We start from the raw sequence: 9,688 nt of genomic DNA, 5'->3' as shown, positions 1-9,688 counted from the left end.
ATAACATGAAATTGGATTGATTTATGTTATAATTACAAAAGTTGGCTCATATCGGCAGCTAACGAAGAAAAGGTGCTTCGGAGGATAAACAAAATACAAGCCCAATCTCAGACAATAGATATAATGATGGTGAGTGAAGTGCTAGTAAAAGACAGAGGCTAAATTGTCGGCTAAAAGTCATTAAGCCAAGCCAAGCCCAACAGACAACAGGGAAAGGCTGCACTACCCATCAACACCAATGCATACTGTCTATCCTCGAGCAAGTAAATGAGTTGGTGTTATTACCCTACCCCCACGAAGCGGGTATGACAGTTGAGAGCTTATGTACGCACGATCATAGGCAATCCAATTTAACTACTTTTGGTAACACGGCCGTGGTAATAACTGGTACACATATTCTTGATTCCACTTATAAATTTATATTTTATATAAATTCAGTATTCTAGTAGTTTATTTCCGGGCACGCAATTGAATAAACGATGCAATAAGGTCAGTATAGGGTATTATCCAGTTAAGAATGTTCAACTAGAGCTTTCAAATATTTTCAAACAGCTCATTATGTGGACTTTACAGGCCAAAGGTTAATCATTTATAGACTTCGACTGCATTCCATGCCATACCATGATTGCAAATAAAACACATCGTTATTCCTATTGCATTATATAACTGCAGAATTTTGATGGCTCTGGCAGATTAACAACACTCTACCAGAGAGGAAGTCAAAAGCTTTGTGCCATTTTAATAGGTCTAACCAAAGGCAATTAAATATTAAGTCTTCAGAGAAATGCTGGATTCTTTGTGTCATGCCAATCAAAGAGAGCGATGTATTGCGGTTAACCATCTTGGAGTTTAGCTAACGGGATTACAGTGCTATTCTATGAAATCCCACCAGTCCTTTTCATAACCCTCGCGCACATGACATAGGAGAACGGTCCGTCGTTTGCGACAGTAATGCGATAGATCCAGAACCTTTTGCTTCACCTCACAGAGATTCTGAACTGTTATTTCGCGTTCCAGACACTCGGATATCTTCTCCGTGGCCATCTCCATGTCGCGCTGATTGTCCTCGAAGATGATCTTCTGGTTGTTGTTGCGCAGATAGAAAGCAAACACATAGCTGTACATAAGCGTTGCACGGCACTGGCATAGAACATCGACGGCCTCCTTGAGGAACTGTACCTCAATCCAGCTCATATTCTCCTGCATGTCGTTCATCTTGGCCTGGACGCTGGCGTACAACTTGTGCTCCATGCGCATGCTCATCATATGGTTCATATAGCGATTGTAGTAGTGCAGATACCGCGCCATTGAGGATCGATAGCGCTCCTGCGCCTGCCTCGCCTGCTTGCCCTCTTCCTCATCGAAACGATTGCAGCTATACCAAGAGGAGCCGTGCGGCTCCCATGAGCCCAAGCATACCCAGCAGAAATCGTAGCGGCACGATGGATTCTTGCAAACCATATGATTGCAGCCGCCATCCTTTTCGATGGTCACATTGCACTTGGGGCACTCCTTGGTGTGCTGCGCTATCCAATTGGATGTCTCCGAATCCTCGTTGTTCTTTTTGAGCCACCTCTTCAGCCAGGAACAGCTGACAGGCTCGTGCCAGTTCTCGCCACACCCAAAACAGAATTCATGTCCACACGCGCAGCGCACGGCACGCGGCTCGCAATAGCTGGCCTTGATGGCATGAGTGCAACTGGGCGCCGGGCACCAGCGCATAAGAGAATTGCACTCCACAAATGTGTTGGTGATCAGCTGCTGATAGCGCGCAATGACCTCCGGATTATCGGCCAGCTTGACGAATGATACATCATCGACGAGAATATCACAATCGGTGGCGGGGCATGTAATGCTGTGCGCCAATCCTTCGCTGCAGGTCTTGTTGGCTAAGTACTGCTTCCAGCAGGCGGCGCAGAAGGCATGTCCACAGTCCAAGCCCTTGAGCTCATCGCAGGGGCAGTAACAGATGCCGCAGAGTTTTTCGCGCCCGCTCACAGTGGGCGCAGACTTCAGGCTAAGCTTCGAGGGAGTGGAAAATGGATTCACTACATGGGCGCGCCGGAAGAACTCCTGTGGACTGCTCTCAAAGTACCTCTCGAAAAGCGTCTCTTTGTCCCATTTGTAATGATTCAATATGATTCGAGTGACCTGCGGCGACAGATGCAGCACATTGTTGACCTCATCGATGATGTTGCGCTGGTGCTGCACTATCTGATCCGATGTAAGGACCGTGTACACGAACTCATCAACCTCGACGCTACGCCTGGGTCGTTCGGGTAAATCGATTTCCGTGCAGGTGTCCTCATCGCTCTCCACACAAGTCATGAACGAGGATGGGCTGTTTACGAAACGGTGTGAATCTCCGTGATCTTCATCCGAGTATTCGTCGTCAGAGTTCATATTCGAATTGAAATAAGAAAAGTTCAAACACTCATATAGCGGATTCTCGGACTACTTTGATACAGTTGAATAAACAAACCAGCTCCTCTCCAGTTAGCTGTCGAGTTCTTCGCGGTCCTGATCCCTGGAACTGGCGCTGGCACTAGCGCTGGCACTAGCACTGGCTCTCGTCTCTCTGCTCGTCAGTAACACCTGATTGTCTGCTGCTCGGGTACCTGCAACATTCGTCTTAGCGTTGGCTGACACGAACTTGTTTCAGAGTTGCTTATAATATCGAACACTTTTGATGTAATTAAATGTTGTGAGTTCTTCGTATTTCTACTGAAGACTGAATTCTAGGCTGACAATTTTTTATTTTCTTTTTTTGAAATTGATTAATTTTGCCAGTCAAGGCTGCAAGTTTGTTTTCAACCGAACCGGTTCAAATTTGGAACTAAGCCTAAAAACGAACTAGTTGCCCGGCATACAAACTAATCTAATAGGGTGTTTGGCCCTAAGCCACAAGTTGCATCTTAAATAGTTTTCGTAACTAGTAAGCTTATTTTTAAATACATTTTCGATTCGATTATATATTTGTTTGAAGCATACATTCACTTTTGAGAATCAATTCAGAATCTCAGCACCCGAAAGTAAGCTAATTTTGCTGAACTTCCACAAATATATGTCGTCAGCCCTGGTTAGTTGTAACTCAACTATCCCGTTTTTGTAGAGGATGCGGCCAGAAATGAGACCCGAACCTAGTGATGTCCATTAAGACTTTTAAAAATGTTTTGTGCTTTGCGTAAGCCGGAAAATTTAGCAAAAAATAATATTTTTTTTTTCCAAGACTGCCGAAAGGTTACTCTTGCTAACGACTATCATATTCTTTTAGCCTTTTTTTTGTTACTATTCGAGCTATACTATTTGTCAGTGGGATGGTAAAAACTTTTCTTATCAAAATGCCATGCCTCCTTTAATGACATTAAGTTCAACTTAAATCAGGGCAGAATGGTACAATTTAAGATGGGATGAATTTCGAACCAAAAACAGGCTTTATAAATAAAAAAGCCTTCTTCACAAATTAAACCAAGAAAGCATTTAAATGGTAACCATCGAAAATTTTTTGTTTTTAGGCAGGCATTAGAAAAAACAATGCAATATTCATGTGCTTTTTTGCAATGCAATTTAAAGTTGGGCCTTTTTCTACACTTTTGGTATATCAAAATGCATTGGATTTGTACTCTTTTGCTGCGGCACTCAGGACACCAAAAAAAAGGGCCTAAAAGCTTTTGGTGTATTCCATAGCCATAACCCCTTCATTGTAGTGCAGGGCAGAACAAAGCAATGTCTCAAGTGGCAAGGGTAAGGCACAAAAATTGCGATAACAACAACAACAACGAAATGCGATATAAAAAAGTACAGTGCAGCTACACACACACACACACACACACACACACACACACACACACACACACACACACACACACACACACACACACACACAGTTACACAGTCCGACGAATGAGTATGCGAAATGAAAGTGAACGAGCGCACAAGGATAATGGCGGATGGCGGTGCGGGTAATGAGTGTGCATAATGCATATGCAGCAGGAGCAGCAGCCATACCCATTGAACGTCGCGCATACCGCGGATGGATTCAATCTGCCGTGTTTTGCATATATGCATACAAGAATACAAATACAAATGCAAGTACAAGTACATATACATATGTATTTATGTGCACTCGTACTACGAGCAGTTTTTTTAAAACAAAAGCTGCCTGCTAGCCCGCCAAAAGCAGCAGCCGCCAACAACAACAGCAACAACAAAAGCATCACAAATAAAAATGCAAAGTCGCCAAATAGCAGCAGCAGCAGCAGCAGCAGCAGCCACAAATCCCTTTCATCAGCTCAAAGACTGCGACTGAGGCAAAGGGAAAGGCAGCGAACCCTTTCCAGCTGCTTTTCAAGTCTCAGCCAAATTACAAGAAATCCTTTCGTGCGCGTGAATGCTTTGCAAAAATACAAAAAAAATAAAAAAAATAAAAATTCGAAATAGAAATAAAAAATGGAACGAAAGCGTACCAAAAGCCGGGCAAAGAAATACGGAAAAGGAAATAATTTGACCATTTGCAGCAAATGCACAAAAACAGCCGGCAAATGACAACAAAAGGCAGTCAGCCACATTGCCACAAGGGTACTGCAAGGTTTTGCTGGCACGTCTACAGGGGGCGGTGTAAAAGGGGGGGCTGATAGCAGAGGGGTTAGAGCGTGTCATGTCATGTGTGGGCGGTTTTGGGTCGCCTAAGCATTGCAAGAATTTCTACGCTGCCAATGCAAATGAGGACGCGCCACTTGTTGGCCACGACTTTTTATCATTGACAATCGGGCTAAGGCTCTGGCTTTGGCCGAGGCTCAGGCTTAGGCACAGGCTCTGGCCACGTCCGGCATTCGCTGATGGTCAGCTACGATGGCCAAGTTCATGGCCCTGACGTGACCACGCCACGCCACGGCATGCCATGCCAAATGGCCTAGCCTGCCTGCCTCCGCTCTGATGATGATGGCGATGATGATGATGATGATGATGATGATGATGCCACTTGGCTGATAGGCCAACTCAGCGAACGTCGTCGCATTTTTCTGCGCCTACTTTGGCACACAGCTATTTGCGGTAAATTTTCTTGGGAAATGTTGCCTGAGTTGGCTCGCCACTGCGTCCGGCTTTGCCACAGCAGCGGCCAACTGATTATGTTCAACTCAGTTCATAGCCATAGTCTGTACCTAAGGATGTTCGCTTGAATCTCATGTAAATTAGTGAGCTAATTACAAGACCTTGCATACCATACTGAATAATACAATATATAATAGAAGAGAGCAGAACTGAACGGATGTGTGCTGATCGGGGCGATAAATGCGCCACATCGCATTATAATTACTGTTCATTGTGTGTATTTCGTATTCGGAATGCCTTTTTATGTGGCTGCGCAAAATTAGCTGGAAATCAACGAGCATGAAGCGCCACACACACACACACACACACACACAGACAGAAACACGCACACTTTTATTGAAGAAAATCAACGCTTGGAACTAATTTGTTTTTGATGCGACTCTTAAAATAATATAGAAACAAGTATGACTTAGTTTTAAGCTGCGATGAGTTAACGGTTCCTACAGAAAACCAAACACATTCCGACCCGTTCAGACCTTGAGGTTTCATTTAGCGGGTTTTGGGTTCCGGTAGCGGTTGCTTAGGCGCCGCTTCATATAATTAAAAATTAATTTGAAATTTAAAATTTGTTGCAGAGATTTATTATTTTTAGTCTAGACTAAAGTGCAATTAAATGTGATGCGATCATTTATCAAACAATGAAGAAATGTGATGTGATTTACATTTTAATAGCTACATAGCTTAAATATTCATTTAGATAAGAAAAAGTCTTGAGCCGCTTAAAATGAACACAGTTAGTGAGATCTGTGTCTGCCACATTTTCAAGTTTGGATCTTAGAATCTTCGCTTATCAAGCAAATTGTTCATATCTGTTAGAACACTGTAAACAGAGTATTTCGCTGGCTGTGATACCCGACTGACTTATTATGCTTTACTTTTCTTAAATACTATGCATGTGGGTGTTTATCTACCAATTTCTCCGAACACTTTTCAATTGTCCTCCCATTTGTGTACTTATTTGCTTGCTTTTGAAGTCAAAGTCAAACCTTTGTCAAATTTGCTTTGATACCATTGCTTACTACCCCTAAGGCAATGAGACATCAAAATCTCAGCCCACCCTCGCGAACACTTCCAATCAAACGCCAACAACACAAATAAAATGCTCCCGAAAAAAAAAAGTTAAAGAAAAAAATCAATGCGAGAAACACATGAAATTTTGGTGTGAAGAAAAGTGAAAGTGCCCCTTGGATCCACATACACACAAAAGCAACCCCCGAAAGGAAAAAAAAAAAACACAACACACCCCACGTATGCATTACTATGTCCATCTCCATTTCTCTCACTCTCTCGCTCTCTTTTTTTCTATCTATAATCATGTGTGTGCTTTGGTTGGGCGGCTTTTTGCCTTTGATATTTAAGCATTTCCGCCATCTTGAAGATGGTATGGGATAAAGGTGGGTGCTAGCCCCATGCCAAGGTCCATAAGAAAGTGCGTTAAAAAGGAAAACTACGCCACTTCAAAACAGAACAGTTTTTCGTATGAAATGGCAAATCGGTTTTGGACGGCTCAGTTAGTTTGGGCCAGACTTCAAAGCGGGCTTTACATTTCGCCGATATTCTCGCGCTTTTGCGGCTTCTCACTGCGGCGTCCCTTTGACTACATTTTCCACTGGGGGCATTGACTTAGGCGTCCGTTGGACGTTGTTAAATGCAATTATTTCAGTTATGACTTTGAACAGTGAAAGTTTTACCCTGGAATTTCGCGTGCTTAGTTGACATTTAGCCGGCTTGACATGTCCACTCACATCTAGGGGCGGCTACCTTTTTATGGTGCCTGTAATTTTGAAAAATACCTTATTAAAGATTATATTTGGGTAATTCATTCGAAGGTGCGGCAGAGCTTATTACCGGCTAATAAAAATATAAAGCAGTAATGTTAAGGTACAGATTAATTTTAAGATTAGGCACATGCAGGATTTATTGTGGGTATAATTATAACCACTATCTTATAGTGAACCATCTAATATTTTGCTTGAATAGTCATTTATTTATTTTTATTTTATTCAATTAGAATCATACGTGGGATTTGGGAGTGTAAATCTGATTGGTTGTCGACGTACAGCCCAAACCATAAGACAAGACTTTCACTCGAAAGTGCAGATAAGCCGAACAACGCCGCGCAAAATGCCGATGTCGTTGAATAATCGTATGAGGCACTGTTTTTTGGTGAATTAGTGCCTTTTATTCTCAGCTAACTTTTTCCTAATTCATGCTGGACGGGCTTTAATTGTTTGTCGTTTTGTGTTTTTGGTTCGTTTGGTGCCTGGACTGAGACTCTTGTCTGGCACGTCTCAGTTGCCTTTCCCAGTGTGTGGTGTGCGTGTGTGTGTGTATGCTTCTAATGTATGTCACGTGACAAAATTGTATAATTTCCAAACGGGCAGCGGGCCGCACGTCGCCCATTGTGACGTTTCCGGTTAATTTGGCGCCAGCTTAGGCGGGCCTCTTGGCTGTGACCGGTACCGGGATTGGAGTCGGGCACTCGGGATCTGTGACAACAGTTCTCAGGCTACCTCAGTTGGTGCCACACATTTTTGACACTTGGCCAAGCAAATCAGAGGCAAAATGGAAAAAAAACAACAAAAACCTTTCCCTTTTGCTGATGGTGGTGCTGCAAAATGCAATTACCTTTCCCTCTAGCTAGCCGTAAAGTTACTCGACAAAGTCGTAACTTACTTTTCCTTTCATTTTGTGCCCACAAGCGAACAGCAAACGCAAAGATCAATGCCAGTCGCAGTCAGTTGGTCGGATAGCCAGAAATTAGTAAGTGCAACTAAGCAACCAGGGCGCCCACTCACAAGCCACTCACCTGGTGGTGGTGCTAGTAATGGTGCTGGTGTTAGTGGTATTGGTTGAGGTATTTGTGCTAGTAGTGGGGCAAGCTGCCCCTCTCGCGCTCTCCCACTGAGCAGCAAGAGCAGCAGCTATGCCATGAGTAACTGACATTAATTCAAATTGTTAATTCATGCCTGTCACGCTTTGGTACAGCGGTGTCCCCACAACATTTCCTATAGACTCGACTGCGACTCTGGCTGCGGCTCGCTCTCTGTGTGTGGTGATTGTGTTGACGGCTACAGCTTGTTGTTACTGTCGCTGTTGTTGTTGTTCGTGTTGTTCTCGTTTGTTGTTGTTGCTAATCCAGATCAGTGACCAGTTCCACTTAGTAGGTACAATTCAAAGGGGGAGCACTGCCGACCCTTCCACGAAACTGGGCCCCTAAGTCAATAAGAAGTTAATTAAATTATGCGACTTCAACTTAATTACAACCATGGCTTGGTACCAGTTACTCTCCTCTGGCTACCCCAAGCATTTCATTCTCAATTGGAAAATTAAACACAAATTCTTTTGGGGTTTCGTTTTCAGTGAGTTAACCAGCTATTCGCTTTGCTTATCGGCATCGGCAATGGTATCGGTATCGATTTCGATTCGAGACAAGTACAAAATGAAAGTTGTTTTTAGAAGTTGTTTCTCGTTTATTATTCTTACAACAACAAACTAATTGCAAGTGCTGTGATTTTGTTGTAACGCAAAACTTGGTCTTGCAGTATTTTGGCAGCTGTTTGTGCCAGACGTCATTCCTCTATGATAATTCTACAGATTACTTTAAAAACAAATATCTGTAACTAAGTATATGGACTTGCATATATCTGTCTGAATGTGAATATATTTATTTATTGGTTTCCATTTGCAGCCAAACAATTTACGTGCACGGCTCGACTTTTTTAATAACATTTTAAATGCCATGGCATTTATTACCATATTTTGCTAGTCATGTTTTTCTTTTATAACTTTATAAAGTGCGCGAAAAACATATTTTCATACACATGCATATGTACGTCCAGATATGTAGCTGTGTCTCTGCATAGATTTTATAATTGCCACGTTTAGATGCAACAACAGACGTAAGTGGCAAATGTGTTGGCATTTATGTGTATTTATTTATTATTTAATGTTGCCATAGCAAAACGGAATAAGCTTAAATTAAATTTCATGAAAATGGCTAATTAAAAATGAAAATTTAATTTAGTAAAGGTTACAAAAACAATTGCAACAATGACATATTGTTTTATTTCGAGTAACCTGTAAAAATTTATAAGTAAATTATTTATATTTTTTAATAAAATATTAACTATGAAAGTAGAGTACTGGACGCTTAAATTACAGTTTTATCTTAAATCTTAGTATGGTTTGTCAAAATGATTATGGCAAAGTAAAGTAGTGAATATGAGGGTTTACTAGAGCATCATTTAGTCTTGCTTTAAATCCAAAAAAATAGTATCAAGCTTCTCCACAGGACTCAAAAAAGTTAAGAAAATTGTATTGCTCAACTTTGTCTTGATATATGCAATTGTTTCTTTTTGACGCTTTAACAGTTTATCTATGTTAAAAATTCCATTCAACCCTGTGCTTTTTCTGCAACCACCACTTTTTTTTTTTGCCCTTTTTGCTAATTAGCAGCAAGGCCCAGCCCCAAAGCCAAACAGCAGCAGCATCATTGCAATCACTCAAGAACCTGCACGCTACTTGATAATGAGTACGAAGATGAGGCAGAAGGCTGCAGCAGGGAGCAAAAAAT

General features: G+C 42.0%; 1 protein-coding gene across 3 annotated transcripts; it reads right to left on the bottom strand.

Moving 5' to 3' along the window:
* Window positions 1-644: 644 nt before the first annotated feature.
* On the bottom strand, window positions 645-2,764 carry LOC6623429 (E3 ubiquitin-protein ligase ariadne-1). 3 transcript variants are annotated; one of them, XM_015175898.3, is made up of 2 exons: window positions 2,467-2,764; window positions 645-2,372 (listed from the first exon to the last, which is right to left on the bottom strand). In XM_015175898.3, the coding sequence occupies exon 2, from the start codon at window positions 2,326-2,328 to the stop codon at window positions 871-873; it is 1,458 nt and encodes a 485-aa protein (XP_015031384.1). In that variant the 5' UTR covers window positions 2,329-2,372; window positions 2,467-2,764; the 3' UTR covers window positions 645-870. The 3 variants fall into 3 exon arrangements, with proteins under 3 accessions (XP_015031384.1, XP_002047837.2, XP_032290174.1); XM_002047801.4 differs by having other exon boundaries at window positions 2,483-2,764; XM_032434283.2 differs by having other exon boundaries at window positions 645-2,764.
* Window positions 2,765-9,688: the final 6,924 nt, after the last annotated feature.

Source organism: Drosophila virilis, chromosome 3 (assembly GCF_030788295.1).
Source record: "Drosophila virilis strain 15010-1051.87 chromosome 3, Dvir_AGI_RSII-ME, whole genome shotgun sequence".
Lineage (NCBI taxonomy): Eukaryota > Metazoa > Arthropoda > Insecta > Diptera > Drosophilidae > Drosophila > Drosophila virilis.
The sequence above is the reverse complement of the archived record's forward strand: the minus strand, read 5'-3'. Positions and strand labels throughout refer to the sequence as shown.

Coding starts and splice junctions, on each gene's coding strand:
- LOC6623429 (XM_032434283.2), bottom strand. CDS start 2,403: ATGAACTCTGACGACGAATACTCGGATGAAGATCACGGAGATTCACAC.